At 42.8% G+C, this 18,218-nt stretch overlaps 1 protein-coding gene across 1 annotated transcript; it reads right to left on the bottom strand.

The window, feature by feature from the left end:
• Window positions 1-1,208: 1,208 nt before the first annotated feature.
• On the bottom strand, window positions 1,209-17,413 carry micall2b (mical-like 2b). The gene is made up of 17 exons (XM_047344424.1): window positions 17,103-17,413; window positions 14,765-14,813; window positions 12,714-12,855; window positions 12,415-12,602; window positions 11,829-11,956; window positions 10,332-11,068; window positions 9,785-9,884; window positions 9,241-9,470; window positions 8,715-8,778; window positions 7,679-7,800; window positions 7,498-7,562; window positions 7,178-7,301; window positions 6,879-6,969; window positions 5,948-6,021; window positions 5,747-5,861; window positions 4,525-4,571; window positions 1,209-2,686 (listed from the first exon to the last, which is right to left on the bottom strand). Exons 1-17 carry the CDS (start codon window positions 17,243-17,245, stop codon window positions 2,619-2,621), a joined length of 2,487 nt encoding a protein of 828 aa, XP_047200380.1. The 5' UTR covers window positions 17,246-17,413; the 3' UTR covers window positions 1,209-2,618.
• Window positions 17,414-18,218: the final 805 nt, after the last annotated feature.

The raw sequence follows: 18,218 nt of genomic DNA, 5'->3' as shown, positions 1-18,218 counted from the left end.
GTAGATTTACAGATGTTTGCGCCCTCAGCTTCCTCACATCTGTATCTCTCACAGGTATGAGATTGACAACCAGCTGCTGAACTGCTCAGTTTGTGGTCGAACGTCTGAAAATGTTTCATGTCACCTTCTACTTTATATTAATTAAAAAACATCAGTGTGTGTTTGCAGTGTTTTTAAAGCTCAGAAATCGAAATTCAAGTTCCCTTCATGTGGAAGATTAAAGGTTGTGATGATTCACGGCTGCAGTGGGAATATTTATTATTTAAAAACAGGGGCCCAGAACTCTGAGCTACATACAAAAATATATAATTCGAATATAAGTATTGACCATTCATGCCAATGTCCATTTTATCTCTCTTCAGCACCATAACCAATAACATACTTATATATTTGTATATGGCATAATTTAAATTGAGGACAACACTTTCATAATAAAGTTATTGAATCTTGAATAACTTGCATGAATGTGACATTTTTCTTTTGCCCCCGGCAAGAAATTATTCATGAATTCATTGTTAATAAAAAAAAAAAATTTGAATGTGTTAATAAAATTCTGTTTTGATTTTAGTTGCTTGTTCCTAAAACCTGGTTATAACATATTGACATATTGGTTTTAAAAAGTTTGAAGTATTTGTAATTTAGAAATTGAGTGACTGACATTGGAGTTTACTGCTGTGGTGATTTTTGTAAAACTCAGCATAACAACTTTGCTTTTGCCAAATCATATTTTATCAGGCCTTAAAAAAACTGAAATGTAAATACAGACATTTGTATTTTGAAAAAGGAGAAAGAGAAAAGATGATAGACGGAGTTTGAGGTGAGGTTCTCCTCGGCTGAAAGAAGGAGAAACTTCCATATATAAATATAAATTAACTTTTCTTTTGAAAATATAAATTAAAAACACATAATACACTAAACCCACGTTTCTCCAGCTGTGTGACTCAGGCCTGAATCAGTTTCCTGTAGAAGACTAAACATCTGAAGGTGCCCAAGTGACATGGAAAGGCTCATGCTGCCTCCTGCTGGTTAGACTGAGGAACTGCATCTTCTCTGCAGCAGCTTCACTGTTTTAAAAGATCAACTATGAATCCTGCTGAGGCTGAAATATTGTTCTGCCTCGAAATATATTGAATTAAAAACAATTCCTGTGTAAAAGTAATAAAGTACTGAGCTGATAACATAAAAAAGTCAAGTGTGTACGACTCTTATTTTATGATATAGAGCAACATGATGCAAATTTATTAAAGCGATTCATTTAAAATCCAGGTCAGTTTCTCCATTTAATTAAAAGATTATTGTTAGAACAAACTTTTTACAATATTCACATCTGACAAATATAAAGAGGTCAAGATCTTTTTACCATATGTACAACATTACATTTCATTAAGAAGCAACTAATTATGTTTAAAGTGAGCAGTTTGGTCAAAGATACACATCATGAAAACATTAAACAGATCATTTAAGCTCAGAAATATTTGACACATGTTCAAATCCAATATGGACCAGTTCTCCCATTTAGTTAAGATTAAAACTTATTAAAACTCCTGACCCAGACTGGAATCCTGCGTTTTCTCAAACATGGAAACATTTAAGAACAACACGTGAGAAAGTGACAAAGCAAAAAGAAAAGAGCAGAAAAGAGCAGAGCCTGATTTCCAGTGACTTTCTTACACACGTTTCAGTAACAACTCGTCATTATATTGTGTTTAAATGTATGTTGAAGAGTTGCTTTTACTAATTCTTCTGATTATTCCGACACCACATGAGCAATAAGAAAGGTACAGGCCGTTTTTACAGATCTCAAATAGTTACAGAGATTTATCAAGACACATTTTGGATTTGGATAGAAAGATTATGTCTCCTTAGACTTCCCTTCTTTCTCTGTCTGAATATTTGTACATGTAAAATCGTGTCGTCATTTACAAAACGAAGGAAAGGCTGTGAAAAAAGGTCTCAACCACCAGGTAGGGAAACATGACGTCTAGAAAATCCCCTCGTACAAAATAACGATCCAGTTTAAAAAGAGCTCGTCAAAGGTCAGCGCCCGACACAGACTGGTTATTGGCCGAGTGTCGTGTTTGTCCCGAAACATTCACAGTGAAACACACTCGTGGTTAAAGGAGAAATGTAGTTTGACGTGAGCAACAACACCAGGGTCAGAGCGTGGACCTGAGGGACACGAGGCCCGACCTCCGCCATGACGCCTGTTCCCTATTAACTCCCATTAGCATCAGTGTGACTGTACACAGGCAACATTTCAATAAGTACCGAGACGTTCAGAGGGTGTGTGTGTGTTTGTGTGTGTGTGTGTGTGTGTGTGTGTGTGTGTGTGTGTGTGTGTGTGTGTGTGTGTGTGTGTGTGTGTGTGTGTGTGAGCGTTAAGTAAACAGATTAAGACGAGAAGGGGATTAAAACTAACAACCGGAGCACTGAACCCGACTGGTGAGTCATTAACCCCTCAACATTATCCATGTATGTGTGTGTGTGTGTGTGTGTGAACGTCAGATCTTGAAGGATTCTAAAAGCACTGAACATGACAGAGCGACTGACAGTATCCCCTGAATCACTGACATTAAGACGATAACACGAGACATCACAGACAGAACCTTTGAGGAGCGTCATCCCTCCTTCTTGGTGCCCCAGCTGAACAGTTTGGTCTTCTTCTTTGGTTTGTCCTTCTTTACGTCTGAGAGAGAGAGAGAGAGAGAGAGAGAGAGAGAGAGAGAGAGAGAGAGAGAGAGAGAGAGAGAGAGAGAGAGAGAGAGAGAGAGAGAGAGAGAGAGAGAGAGAGAGAGAGACATTTAAAGGAAAAACAATTAACAGTACTCTTATTTCTTTCTTTTTTTAAATGCAGCGTGAACAGAAATTGTTTCAGTGAGAAATGGGAGACGACATGACATCACTGTGACGTCACCCACTGGTTTCTGAAGCCTCACTTTTGCATCTTGTCCGGCGCCATCTTGTTTTTTTGGAAACCAGAGGTAACCATATTTGGAGGATTGGGGGGGTGGAGCCTGATTCGACGCGCACCCACTGGACGGTGCTCGCTGTCAATCACACAGTATCCACACCCCCCAAATGCATCTGGTGCTTTATCCTCGATTTGACAAAATGAACATCATGATGTATTTGACGACGACGTGAAACTCGAGATTTAAACCATAAACTCTTTAGGAAAATGTTTCACTGACGTTATGATTCAAGTGAGAAGTTGAGTCCTTTTCTCATTGACTTCTATTAAAAACAGTGGAGTCGCCCTCTGCTGGTCATTACACGATGGTCCAATGACCTCCAGCAGAATGTGGGGAAAAACATGTCTCACTCTCTAAACTCCCTTCTTACATAAACACAAAGTTGTGTTTAAAGTTCGTGTGGATGGGTCAGTTTAACTCGTTCATGGCTGCAACTAATCATCAATTAATCTACCAAAGGGTTTCACAATTAATCAACTTGCTATTAGTTCTAGTGGAAATAGAAAAAAGTGCTCAATTCTCTTTTGTCCGTCAGTCCAACATATTTAGTTTGTGATGATATAAAACAGATTGAAGCCGCGGGAGCAAGAAAAGTTTGTGTCATTTTAGTTTTAAAAACGACTCCAACAACAATCAAACAGTTGTCGATTGTTTTTCCATCAATCAACTCATCAATTTTTCAACTTATCGTTTCAGCTCTGAACTCACATTCAAGTCTGTTTAACCAGTGAGACTCTGTTACCATGGTAACCTGCCCGTTTAACGCACTTAGAGTATTTTCGTCAGCCATGTTTTTGAGGAACACGCTGTATGTTGGTAGTAAAGCGTGTGAACTGTGAGCGATACAACACGCGTGTAAACGATCACGTGACTGAGCTCAGAGTGAACTGAGAAACTTTGGCGTTAACTTCATGAATCCATTAAAGTGAAATGGCTCGTCTTTAGCCCACGGTCGGCGTTCGCTCGCTGCAACATAACGACCTTTCGCTGAAGTTCAATAAATCTCCTCGATTTCAGCCGCGCTCCGTCGGTCATGAATTGCAAATGAAGGCGGCTTTAACTCTGTTGTATCAGGGGGTCAAATTAACCGGCTGCATTATCCATTTGTCTAATAGGAACGCCGCTGACAAAAAGAGAGGCGGCATTTTGTGTGATGCTTTTTCCATTAGCAGTCATTAGATCAAATGAGATGAAAACATCGCCCAGTGGCACCCTAAAAAATGCAGGTTCACACACACACACACACACGCACACACACACACACACACACACACACACACACACACACACACACACACACACACACACACACACACACACACACACACACACACACACACACACACACACACACACACACACACGGACACACACACACCTTCATAAACCACAATGAGAATTCTATCTACTTCAATTAGTGGCACCAATGATGGAAATCCTCAATTGGATCATTTATAAAGCGACTAAGCTGCAGCGACACCGGGGCTGAGATAAGTAATGAACAGAGCGGGGGGGTGGTCAGACGGCCTGTGGAGGTGGTGGAGACACTCACTGAAATTCATCATCATCTTGTTTAGCTCCTCGTCCTCCTCGTCCTCCCTGAGAAGAAGAGAACGTACAAAAAGTGAGCAACACAGATCAACAAGTCATTTATACAGAATCATGTGTTCACAGATTCATTGGGACAAGTAATCTCTGTATTTGATGTGAAGCGTTGACTCTGAGACAAGAAAACTAACTGATTGGTTAATGATTAATATGTTTTTGCTTTTTCAATAAAATATCAGCATAAAAAAAAGAAACAAGAGAGCCCCTTCAAAATTTCAAAAGATTGAGGAGTCTTTAATAATGTGAATTTCAGGGTATCTTGGCAAAGATATGAAAAATAATTAATTTGCTGGACTTGAATCTAAATTGCTTGTTTTTAGGAATGATGTAAACCTGAGAAGAAATATATACTTTAAGATATTTGGCTTTTTTACTAGATGTACAACTTTGTAAAAAAATATTCAAATAGTTGCTTTGGTTTCATTATGAGATGGAAGTGCAAATATTCAGCTTTAAAAGTGTTTCTGCAAGTTTCAACAAGTTTAATTTAAGACTTTTTAGACCCTAATGACTTAAATTAAAAAATCATGTTGGTTTTATTTCTAGTTTGAAATCTGTGTCGCTGAGAAAGAACTACGACACACAGAGACATAAAAAACTACCGCCAAACATTTCTAATTAAAAAAACTAATTTAAAGTGTATCAGAAGTAGCGTTAAAACCACTTTAACATAATCAAAACCTACCTTTTATAATAATATATACATATAGTCACTTTCAGATATTTTAATCTTGAGCCTTTTTAGACTTTTGTATACCCTGCAGAAACCCTGTATAGTTTCCACATCACCTACAACATGTAGAAAGTAAAAACCTTTGTTAGACACAGAACAAAGTTTACCACCATATTAGGTATTTGGAGTTAAATCCTTTGAAGTCAACAACAACCAGTGGAGCTGTGGTATTTGTCCTGTCACTGCTCTGTGAGACCGGCGCTGCAGCATTGTTCACTTCTTTTCTAGTTTCGCTGGATTTTTGCTTTGAGTGAAAAACACGATCAGTTGTTCTGAAGTCATGTTCAACTTGGTCTGTTTCGCTTTAAAATAAAAACGTCCTGATTCAGAATCATGGTCTGAAAACCGGGGACTCGAGTCCGTCATTGTTCAGACTTTCCTCTCTTGCGCACAACTTTCTGTTCTCTCTTCTGTAACTGTGGTAAAAACCCACCGGAGTCTGTCCTCGTCCAGACCGTCCACGATGGCGTTTCTGTCGTTGACGATCTCCACCAGCTTCTCCATCAGCTCCTGCTCCCTCTTTCTGTCCGAGGCTGTTTTCAGACGGTCTGCACGCACATGTAAACATATATATACACGTTTCTTTTTCTAAGACTGTTGAAGTGTGATGTGTTGTGTTCTCTGAAGACCTCACCTGGTTTCTCCATCAGTCTCCTGAGCTCCAGCTCAACACTGGGCTGCTGCTCCTCCAGGTCCTGAGTTTTTCCTCTGCACAAACACACACAAGTATCTTACTGTTACCTGTTGTTACCTGTTGTTACCTGTTGTTACATGTTTCGCCTCACTTCCCTCGTTCAACACATATTTATTCATATGGGCCACACCCGTTAATGCCTGAACAGATTTTCTATCAGATGCAGCTACAAAGTAGATAAAGAAAATCTACAGATTAGATGCAGATTAAATCTAAACATCCTCTGTTGTTGTAATGATCAAATCAGAGGATTCTGTACGTGTTTTAATGATAATCTGTCGAAGAAATAATTACAAGGCAAATTTTCATTTTTCTTATTGTCAGAAACTCCAATGAAAAGACCAAAACCAACAGTCTGTGAGAGTATCAATAACCCTCTCCTGTCTGTGTTGTTCAGCCTCGAGGCCAAAGGTTCCTACTGGAGACATGAATCTTTAAAAAGGGGAAAAGGAAACATTTAAACTTTAATATGACTGCGTATGATTTTCAGTTGTGGATTAATGCACGTTTGGTTTTATTGTGACTTAAATCAAATTACTGGTTTCAGTCTTTTCACAGAACTGGTCGACAATAAGAAGAATCTAAAATATCAGCAGCATCCTGCTTCTCTCTGCAGCCAGTGGGCAGTGATGTGTCCTGTTCCAGGACAACCCGCTGGGGGACGGAGGAGGGAGGACACTGGGAATTCAAACTGTCAACCTTCTGGCCGCAAGTCTGTCTCACTAATCACGAAAAAAGTGTACTGCCCCTTTTCTAAGTGTGTGTGTGTGTGTGTGTGTGTGTGTGTGTGTGTGTGTGTGTGTGTGTGTGTGTGTGTGTGTGTGTGTGTGTGTGTGTGTGTGTGTGTGTGTGTGTGTGTGTGTGTACTCACACGTAAACCAGTTCAGACTCCCGGCGCATGGCCACCTGCTTGTTCCTGATCAAGTTGAACCACTCGACCATGACCTCATCATCTTCACCCTCTGACACACAGGCAAAAACACACACACAGTTAATTCCAGATACACACCCAAAATCTGCTGAATCTTTTTTCACACCATATTCTGACTAAAGGAGGCTCACAGTGTGTGTGTGTGTGTGTGTGTGTGTGTGTGTGTGTGTGTGTGTGTGTGTGTGTGTGTGTGTGTGTGTGTGTGTGTGTGTGTGTGTGTGTGTGTGTGTTCATCTCACCTTCCTCGCTGCTGCGAAGCTTCACCTCCAGCTCCACTCCTCTTTTCTCCAACTCGTTCAAGCTGTCTTCAATGTTCTGAAGCTCCTTTATGATGTCCTCTTTAGGAATGTAGTCTGGCTTCATCTACACACACGCACACACACACACGCGCACACACACACACACGCACACACACACAGGGGAACACATGCCCTCATTAGGAGACGTCCTTGCGTCCCATTCCATTTAGTTTGACGCCTAGAGGCTTGTTCAGAGGACTGATATCTATGAGTGTGTGTAATTTGGTGCAGCTTGGAGTTTTCGATGTGTGGTTCAGTACCTTCGAAGTCTTTGACTCCGACTCGGTGCCGTTTGCAGTTTGTTCTCTCGGAAGATTCTGAAATCCTGAGAAAATTAAAGACAAAACACCAAAAGACATAATAAAAACAGTTAGAGAGAGAGAGTTCTTTAGGGATTTCATGTTTTTGTCCAGTTCCTCAGACAGAAGACCAGGTTCTTACCCTTCGATGGAGGTGAGGTGACAGAAATCCTCGGGGTAGAACCATGAGAGGGAGGCCCAACAGAGGGCTCTGAGTTCTGGGGCTTTCCAGCTCCGTTCGCCCACGGTGGAGGAGCAGCAGGTCTGTGGGCGGAGGAGTCAGAATATAAAAGTCTCCATTGGCAGTTTACCTGTTTATCAAATCAGGAGCCCAGAGTCTTTTGTCGTGATTCATGGGAGCGAGAGGAAAGGTCGTGCGGGGAGAGGAACTCTGAGCACTGAGCATATGTTGCGCCGCGGAGGACTCTGCTCAGCGCTGACACCATTTGGGGCTCACACGCATGCGGTGGAAGAGGAGGCCTGACTACTAACGGTGGCCGAGCCATTTGGAGGAGCAGCAGGTACGGGCTTCCTGTGGGAGGGAGGGAGGGGTGGACGGAGGAGTGGAATCAAAGGATGGATGGATGGACAGGACGTCAGAGGGAAAAGCTGCGTGATAACAAACCCAGGATATGTTTTCATCATCTGGCTTCACTGAAACTAACATCGGCCGTCCTGATAGCTGCTGAAGACTGTAAATAATAAATAAATAAGCAGAGGATGTTTACTAAGCTCATTGTGAACATGTGACGCAGAGAGAAACGTTAAAGTGATGTCAGAGGAGGGAAGAGAAGTTGTTATAACCCCTGAAGTTGTTCTTGCATTTGCAAAGTTGCTGAAAATGTCCTTTTGAATGACCCAGGCTGTCTCCACGTTGTTTTTTTTCTGGCCTCATCTGTTGCTATGGTTACTACACTTTACATGCACAGCAGCACGGAGGGGGTTTGAACAGTTTTGTCTCTCAGCGGAAAGGGAAGGAGGGGTTAGGGAAGTTACACTCGTTTAAATTATCACATTTCCTCCTTATCACATTTCCTCCAGTCCCTCTTTGTAGGACTGAAAACTCAAGAGTTAAACCACACGTCTTGCTTCAGGCCCCATGCACAGATGTTCCCTGTTGTTATGGCATCAAACCAGAAACACAGCACATGGTGACAAGGTCAATAAAACAAACTCACTTCGTGTCTTTGGCGACGGGTTTGAGCTTCGACCTCCAGTCTGCAGGAGACTCGTTCTCTGACGCTGTTCACAACAGAGACAAATCAACAGAATCAGGGGGTTTTCACTCTCATCTTTATTCACAGGGACAAAATGCTGCAAAGTCAAACGTCCCAGGGAGAAAAGAAGATATTAAAGGTTCCCATTAACAACGACCTGCTGCGTGTTTGGACTCGAACAGCAACTCTCGGGGAGCGACATGACAATAATCACCGGAGAGGAACCGGCAGCTCCTCGACACATTAGTAAGAGCACAGGGCGACGGGGTAAAATGACTTTAGAATGACGAGGAGGTGTCATTGATGAAGCTTCTGAATTATGAATGAATTAAGCAAATTGGAGAGGGAGCCACAAGTCGTCTGTTTAGTTATTTTTATAGCCTCTGCAGCACAAGAAGCGCAGCCCAACATCGTACAATTATAGCTGCATGTATTTTATCAGGTTAAAGATCAACCTAAGTAGAGTGGTGGAAATGTTTGTATTTACCTGAGGGGTTGGGGGACGGGCTGCGAGGCTTCGGGTCCCCTCTCTCTGGAGTTCTGGCTCTCAGTCCGCCCCTGGTGGCCGGGGTCAGGGTAGAGGTCGGGGTAGAGGTCGGGGCCAAGGTCGGGGGGTCCACAGGCATCAGGTCAGCGAGGAGCGACGGGTTGGCTCTCAGCTTCACCCTCCCTCTGACTCCCCCCGTCTCCTTCTTAGGAGTCTCGACCTGAGCAGGTCTGATTAGAGGCGACAAAGTATTATTATTATTCTCATCATTCACCACTAGAGGTGACACAGAATTGAGACACAGCTATAGACTGTATATAAAGATTGGAGGATATGTCGGCTCCCAAAAGTGAAGCCACAGCGTCCTGATCGCCCCCTGGTGGCAGGCTGAAGTATAGTTCATAAACCCTGCCTCCTCCATGTTAGCGGTTTCTGTCATTTTCGTTAGTTGTTATCACATGATGTTAGTTTGAGTGTTTTTCCGGGTAAGTTTATATTTAATCAGTTATTTGATGCTATTAAAACGTGTTTGAGGTTTAATTACTTGTCGGGTTTCTTCAGCAATGCGCTCGTCCATGTTGGTTTGCTGCTGCTGCTGTTGTTGTTGTTCTCCTCGGTCAGTTTCTTGGAGATGAAAGCTGCTGCTACTGCTGCTGCTGCTTTCGTCTTCTCACTTTCACCATCTTCTGGTTTCGAACTCACTTTTCCTCCTCCACCTGCTGCTTTCGTCTTGTTACTTTCCCCGTCTTCTGGTTTCGAACTCACTTTTCCTCCTCCACCTGCGGCTTTCGTCTTGTTACTTTCCCCGTCTTCTGGTTTCGAACTCACTTTTCCTCCTCCACCTGCAGCTTTCGCTTGTTACTTTCCCGCTTCTGGTTTCGAACTCACTTTTCCTCCTCCACCTGCTGCTTTCGTCTTGTTACTTTCCCCGTCTTCTGGTTTCGAACTCACTTTTCCTCCTCCACCTGCTGCTTTCGTCTTGTTACTTTCCCCGTCTTCTGGTTTCGAACTCACTTTTCCTCCTCCACCTGCGGCTTTCGTCTTGTTACTTTCCCCGTCTTCTGGTTTCGAACTCACTTTTCCTCCTCCACCTGCAGCTTTCGTCTTGTCACTTTCACCGTCTTCTGGTTTCGAACTCACTTTTCCTCCTCCACCTGCAGCTTTCGTCTTGTCACTTTCACCGTCTTCTGGTTTCGAACTCACCTTTCCTCCTCCACCTGCTGCTTTCGCTCTGTCTCCACGTTTATCCAGGTTTGGAGTTGTTTCCTTTTTGCCGGCACCACCACCACCACCACCGATATTTACAACCACAGTCACAGCCTGAGCTGCCGCGGCCTCCTGGACTTTACTGCTCACGTTCGCTGGTTTATCTATGTCCACGTTGATGGTTGTGGTCTTTTTCTCTTCGTTGCCAGTGTTGCTGTGGGACTGGAAGAACTTGAACCTGGACTGCACCGTCTTGGCTGCTGTGGTGGAGGTGCGGGGGGCAGCAACAGGCCTGGGGCTGATGGAGGTGGTTGTAGTGAAGTTAGATTCACCCGTAGTCCGTGGAGCTGCGGGTTTGGAGACAGGCGGCGTGGGAGTTTCTTTAGAAGCGGGAGAGACGCCTGAACGAGGCCGGGCAGGAGACGAGGGGGAAACCGTGGTGGAGAAGGTGGCAGGAGGGCTGGGTTTCTCCATCAGCCACGATGGCCCCAGTCTGGAGGAGGTTTGGGGAGGAGTGGTTATGCTGGTTTTAGTCATGTCGGGTAGAGGAGTGAATTTGGACACAGGGGTGTTTGTGGGTAAATCTCTGAGAGCTGTCAATGTGTTTGCAGAAGACAGAGACCTGAAAGACAGGAAGCACAACACACATAAAGATCACAGTCATGACATTTTTACAATTCCTGCTACAAACTTCAGTCGCTCTGCACAACGCTAAAGTGTGAGCTCCTGTTGGTGTCATTTTAGTTTGAATAAATCCCTTAACATAATTATAATTCTATTAATTCTGCATAATATGTAAGATGGAGATTACATTTTCAAATACGGTGGAGAGTTGAGTTCTGTTTTTATCAAAGATCGAAGCACTTCAGGAGCATAAGATACAAAACATTAATTCATTCATTTATTTATTGCTCTAAGGGACTTTATTAATAATAATAATAAAGTCAACACAGTGATTCACAAACATAAAATAAATCATCATTTCTTCTTTAATAGCTGAAATGAAAACTGTCAATGTTAAAACAGGAAACAAATGTGAAATATATTCTATATACGACACAAAATAACGACAAATTAAATACAGTCTTTTCTAAATTAATTTTGTAATTCTGCTCTTAATAATTTATCGATTAATTGCTTTACAGAATAGGGGATCAGACTTTCTTTGAGTTAAATTTAATTATTTAAATACATTTTTCAATTAATTATTTAAGATTAAATTATAATCCTCTATTAGATTTACCAATTCATTAACTGGTTTTAATTAAAAATATCATTTCAACCTATAATTGTTCTGCAGACACAGATTATAGATTATCAAGATTACTTGTATAAATTATGAAAACTTATTTTCTTTATGTTCATGTTAGTCAGACTCTTACTTTGCACAGCTCCTGTGGTAGAGCTTCCCTTCCACTAGGTGTCGCTGCACCAAGTGAACGTGCTTGTTACAGGACGCACACTTGTTACTCAGGGTTCCTGTTTGATGGGATCGCTCCACTGGGACGTCCTGGAAGAGGGCGAGAGGGGGGGAGAGGGAGGGGGGGAGAGGGTGAGGGAGGGAACATCGAGTTGAAATGACAACCTCCTCAATGACGAATTTATCAGCAGACTTTACTGTAACTGATCTGAGGCAAGTTGGGGATTTTTTGGTTTGGATTTGTAAGAGGCCTCTTTAGGTATTTAGGTCATGAAGTGTTCAGCTGGATGAACGTCAGCATTCATCATCACTTCATTGCAAAATCAAGTTTTTTTTGTTTTACTTTTGAGGGAAACTCAAGTTTCCCATTTTAAGACGTTTTCAGACATGAACTCGGGAAAAGGTCTGGAGATTCTCCGGAGAATGTCTGCAGCAACTGACTCAGACATTTACACATGGATGGTTTAAGGAGATTACCCAGAGTTCAGTTCAGGTCTGAAAGCAGCTGTAGTCGTGTTTATTTGAAGTATTCATCCAGCAACATTTACCTTTGTGACGTTTCTGTTTGGTTTTGGGGAGGGAGGAGGCCTGGTGAAGTTGGAGGAGCGGGGAGGGCTGTTCTCTCTGGCAGGCTTGGATGAGGGGAACACCTTCGCCACCACCGCCTGGTTCTTCTTTCCAGAGGGTTCATCTGTGGGGCCCTCGGCCGGACGCTTAATGCCTCCCAAACCACCGACTGTGTGCAAACACGCAGACACACAGACAGATCAGACGAGGGAGAGCGGGGGGGGAGAGCGGGGGGGAGAGAGGGGGACACAGTGAGACCCAGCGAGACATAGATACTCACTCGGGGAGCGTCCATGGAAGTAGTTGTAGTACTGCGAGACGTACGTCAGGATACTGAGGCGGTCGGGAACCTTCATGGCCACCATGTCTTCTGCGTCCAGCAGAGCCGGGATCCCCAACTCCTCATCCGCCACCTTGAACGCCTGCAGAGAACATCGACAGGAACAGAGGAGGCTCAGGAGGGAGTCTTTAGAAGAACTGGCCAAAGATGGAAGTGCATCAGTAAATCAAATAAGAGGAGAGCGTCTCACTCGGCAGGAGCTCGGAGACGTCCCCACATCTTCACATAATTCAGTCAAAGACGTCTGTTATTTATATTCAAAGGCATGTGTCCCCGCAGAAAGTTTTACGGACGCGTCTTCGGCAGAATCTGAATCGTTTTTGCTGTTTTTTGTGGCTGAACCTTAGAAAAGTGTTGAATTCCCACAGAAAGTCATGATAAGTCAATATTAGTTCATGACAGAAACATTGCACCTTTAATAAACCTCCCACTGATGCTGTGAAGGAATTCAACCCTTTCTTCTCTATGATTTATTGTTGACTTCCCACTTGTGCACCAGGTGTACAGTGAATTTGGATGTGGGCATATTGTTATAAGGTCCCATGCTGTCTGTGCCGTGCTCCTTCACATCACCAGCTAAATAGCCTCAGTTCGGGCCACAGATTAAATCAGCAGCTCTTGTGTTGAGGGAGCAGCAAAGTGAGTCAGGAATTTCCAAACTCTCATTCAGCGATTCCATGGAAGCAGAAAGAAAAACATCTGGCAGAAGCAGGATTTACTTTATCAGTAATGAGAGGATCATAAAGAACAATGTTTACTCTGCTGCGCCCTTTGATACTTTAATCTCTCACAGTTTTCTTGTCTTTATATTCAACAGCCTGTTCAATTACAAGAAAACGGTGTCAGACTATTTCTGCACTTGAATTGTTCTATCACAGTTCAGGATTCAGAGTCTAGTCATGAAAAACCCAGGGACAAAATCAAAGTGAAATAAAATCTTTGGCAACGACTCTTTTACTTTGTGATTTTGAAAATCCCCTGTTGCCCAACATCAAGTGTTACTGATGCAATAGACCCAACGGACACGTAGGAACTATTCATCGCTGCAAGGTTTTACTTTCATTACTGATAAATTATGACTTGACTTATTTGTACTTTATTGAATAAAAGGTCAGAAAACTTCTCTCTTAAGACGAAGGCTTCATGTTACTTGTAAATGCCAAACGGGTGATATATATATATATATATATATATATATATATCGTTGTTTCTCCTTATTCGACCACACTAAGCAATTCACAGTACAATTCAGTAAAGGGATCACGATTTTCTTGCTTAGAATTGATCTCACGCTCTATTTCACTGTCGGTTTTCCTGTTCCTCTGCTTGACGTGGGCTAACGCCATGTTGCTATTGGCTGAGTGAGACAGCGACAAACCTTCATTTATCAAAATACTACATCTGAGGTCGAGAGATATTGAATTTACAACAGAGAAGTGATTCTGCTGCTGATAGAATTAAGATAAATGCCCCAAATTTCATGGTAATCGCTTTAGTCATTTTTACACACAAAGGGGCAGTTGTGGGTCAGGATGGAGAAGACTAGCCCGAAGGTCAGCGGTTCAATTCCTGGCTTCTACAGTCCACCAGTGCCGAAGTGTCTTTGTGCAAGATACTGAAACCCCAGATTACCCCAGTGTGTGTGTAATAGAAAACGTGCTGCATATAGAAGCGCAGTATGAACGTGTGTGAGGGGGAGAATGGAAATTGTACTGGAAAGGTGCTATATTTAAATACAGTCCATTTACAAAGCCACAAATATCAACCTGCTGGTGGCGCTAGAGGAAAAGTCAGGAGATCATCTGAGTCATTAGGATTCATTTTCTGTCTGTACGAAAAACTTCAAATCAATATTTCAGTCTCCTTATCATAATGGAAGTGTTTTGATTAACTGGAGAATCAGGATAAATAATCATCCTTTACCGAACCTTGTGTTTATACATGGAAACAAAACGTCAGATGTCAAAATCCAGAACGTGAACAAGTCTCACCAGTTTGTTGTTGTCGTAGACATTGTCCTTCTTCAGCGACTCAAAATCACTGCAACAGAGAACGAAAAAAACATGAGTGAGAAAACACATGTGACCCAACTTCCCCTCATGATGCATGTGTTTACAATCAGTCTGCAGCAGAACATGTGTAACGTAGTCACTCTCAGAACCTTTACTTCTGCATATTTCACGACTGTGACACCAGTTGCATGAATCACTGATCACACGCTCTCAAACTGAAACCAACACAGAGCTCAGACCACAGTCATCTCAGTCATGGAGGTGGATCTATGCAGTAACTCAGCCTGTAATCAGTTTGTTGCTTCTGTACACGTTCATATACATGAAACGTGCCCTCATGCTCCTCTGGCTGTGGGTAAGAACTGGAGCAGACACATCTGGAGCAGCTGTGTCTCCATAACAAGCCACGATAAACCCCCTGGAACCAAACTCATGAATCTGTGTGAAACAGGACAAAGTTCAACCAGAGACGATGAAGGTGCCGATCTAATCTAATGTGGAGTAAATATTAACTGTTACTCGCTGAAGGTAGTTTCCCTCAAAAGATTTCAGAGGGAAAGCAAAAGCAAAAAACTTTTCAAAGACATTAATGTGACCTGGTTTCAGGTTGAGAAAGATGTCCGACATGCAGATACTAAGTTGTTTATGGAGCATTCTCTAGTTTTATCTTCTCAAATATGAGGATCTCTTGCTATTATCTGTTTTATATTACTGTAAGATGAATATCTTGGAAATTTCTCATTATTTCCAGACATCTTATGAGCTAAAATGATCAATTTGATCAAAATGAATCATCAGATCAATTGATCCTGATCATTAAAACTGGATTGAGCCCTTGTCCTTCCTCGTCTTGAAGATACCCAACGTAGTGAGATTCCAGAACATCGGATTTTGGCTCCAGATCGATAAGGATATACGTGTGGATGAGATCCAGGGAATACAACAGCAGACGTTTGTGCAACTTTGATTTACAGCACATACACACATGGGCCTTTTATAGATATATTTTGGGGCAAGTATGGTTCTTCGTAAGCAAATTTGAAAGGTATAGTAAATATTTTAGGCACGAGAAAGCAGAGACCAACTTCTTTCAACACGGACTCCAGAATGAAAGGTTCAGTGTGTAGAATTCAGTGACATCTAGAGGTGAAGTGTCATGTTGCAGCAAGAGAACCTTTGCTAACCTTCAGTTGTCATTAAAACTCAAAAGGTTTAGTTTGTCCAGTATGGGCTACTGTAAAAAACATGGCGGCCTACGTAAGGAGGATTCGCTCCTGATGTAAATATAAAGTATGTAAAAAGGGTCATTTCTAGGGTAAAGAAAACAACAACTCGTACAATTTAAGTGAAACAAACTTGTGAAAACATCACTAGGATTATTGTATATTTAATTTCTGCCAATACATCCATTTCACCTAATTCTTAAAATCCATGCAGACCCCCCTGGGGCCCCTCTGCAGACTGGCCCCTCTGCTCCACAGCTCAGCCCCTGCTCTGCCTGAAGAACCATGAAGTTTGTTTTTTAACCAGGAAGCTTGTTCTCTAACCATGAAGCTTGTTCTCTAACCATGAAGCTTGTTCTGTAACCATGAAGTTTGTTCTCTAACCATGAAGCTTGTTCTCTAACCATGAAGCTTGTTCTCTAACCATGAAGCTTGTTCTCTAACCATGAAGCTTGTTCTCTAACCATGAAGCTTGTTCTCTAACCATGAAGCTTGTTCTCTAACCATGAAGCTTGTTCTCTAACCATGAAGCCTGTTCTCTAACCATGAAGCTTGTTCTCTAACCATGAAGTCTGTTCTCTAACCGTGAAGCTTGTTCTCTAACCATGAAGCTTGTTCTCTAACCATGAAGTTTGTTCTCTAACCATGAAGCTTGTTCTCTAACCATGAAGCTTGTTCTCTAACCATGAAGCTTGTTCTCTAACCATGAAGCTTGTTCTCTAACCATGAAGCTTGTTCTGTAACCATGAAGTTTGTTCTCTAACCATGAAGCTTGTTCTGTAACCATGAAGCTTGTTCTGTAACCATGAAGCTTGTTCTCTAACCATGAAGCTTGTTCTCTAACCATGAAGCTTGTTCTGTAACCATGAAGCTTGTTCTCTAACCATGAAGATTGTTCTGTAACCATGAAGCTTGTTCTCTAACCATGAAGCTTGTTCTGTAACCATGAAGCTTGTTCTCTAACCATAAAGTTTGTTTTCTAACATCAAACTTCAGCTGAAGTCTGACACCAGCCATGAAAGTAGAACCAGCACAGACTCGCTCTTCCTCCTCCAGTAAACCTCCAGCAGCTCCGTCGGTGGCTCAGTACTCACATGAGCTCAGGTCTGTGTCTGTGGATGAGGGCGCAGAAAGCCAGGCCGTCCCTGAACGACGTGGTCATGTTGGTGATGGCCACGTCCCGGTAGCCCTCGCACCGGAGCCGGCACCACTGCTGCAGCGCCTTGACGGCCGACATCCCCGCGGAGCTCCGAGCCGCACACGAGCCGCTGCCGGAGCCGAGTGAGAGCGCTGCGGCGCCGCGGAGCTGAGAGCGAGCGGCCGCCTCTGTCCCACCCCCCCTCCAGCTGCAGCCTCCACAAAGTTTCCACAGCAGGAGAGTGAGGGAGGGTGTGTGTGTGTCTCTCTGTGTGTGTCTGTGTGTGTGTGTGTGTGTGTGTGTGAGAGAGAGAGAGAGAGAGAGTGTGTGTGTGTCTGTGTGTGTGTGTGTGTGTGAGTGGGAATCACCCACAGAAAGTGGAAAGAAATGGGATGTGACACCTGTGAAAGGTCGATGATGACGTTGCATGGGTGGAGTTCAACCTTTCCTCTTCTGTTAACTCTTTCTCAGGGTGTGTGTGTGTGTGTGTGACTGTATTATCTTCGAATATATTTTTGTTTGTTTTGTTCCCTAACACATTTTATATTGTTTGGACACAGATATTTAATCTGTTTGTGTAAATACAACAATTAACAAACTGTGTGTGTGTGTGTGTGTGTGTGTGTGTGTGTGTGTGTCCTAAACATGTAGAACATTCACGTGGCTACAGACAAGTCTAGCATGAGGTCATGAGGTCACACCCTTCAGGTGATTCCAACCAGTCACCAAACCAGAACATGTTTTATAATGATTATTACCTGTCATGTTTTTAACCCTTCAGCTCCGTCACATGCACAGTGAGGACCACAGGTCAAAGGTCACCATCATTCGGGCCCTGCAGTGCATCAGAGATGGGTTTTCCCAGTCTTTTCCTTTCCATTAATGTTTCCTGTGGTTGCCAGTGATTCTCACAGAAGGGATTTGTCTACTAGAGGAACTACACAACCATGTGAAGGAATGTTTGGTCTTGACAAAGGTTGTCGTACTAGTTTCTTATTACTTCCAGTTGATTTCATTTCCCTGCGTACTGGTCTCAGAGCTGTTTCAGAGGATAGTACAAACTGCCAGGACT

The sequence above is a fragment of the Hippoglossus stenolepis genome, chromosome 2 (genome assembly GCF_022539355.2).
Source record: "Hippoglossus stenolepis isolate QCI-W04-F060 chromosome 2, HSTE1.2, whole genome shotgun sequence".
NCBI lineage: Eukaryota > Metazoa > Chordata > Actinopteri > Pleuronectiformes > Pleuronectidae > Hippoglossus > Hippoglossus stenolepis.
Note: the sequence above shows the minus strand (reverse complement) of the source record. Positions and strands in the feature narration are given on the sequence as shown.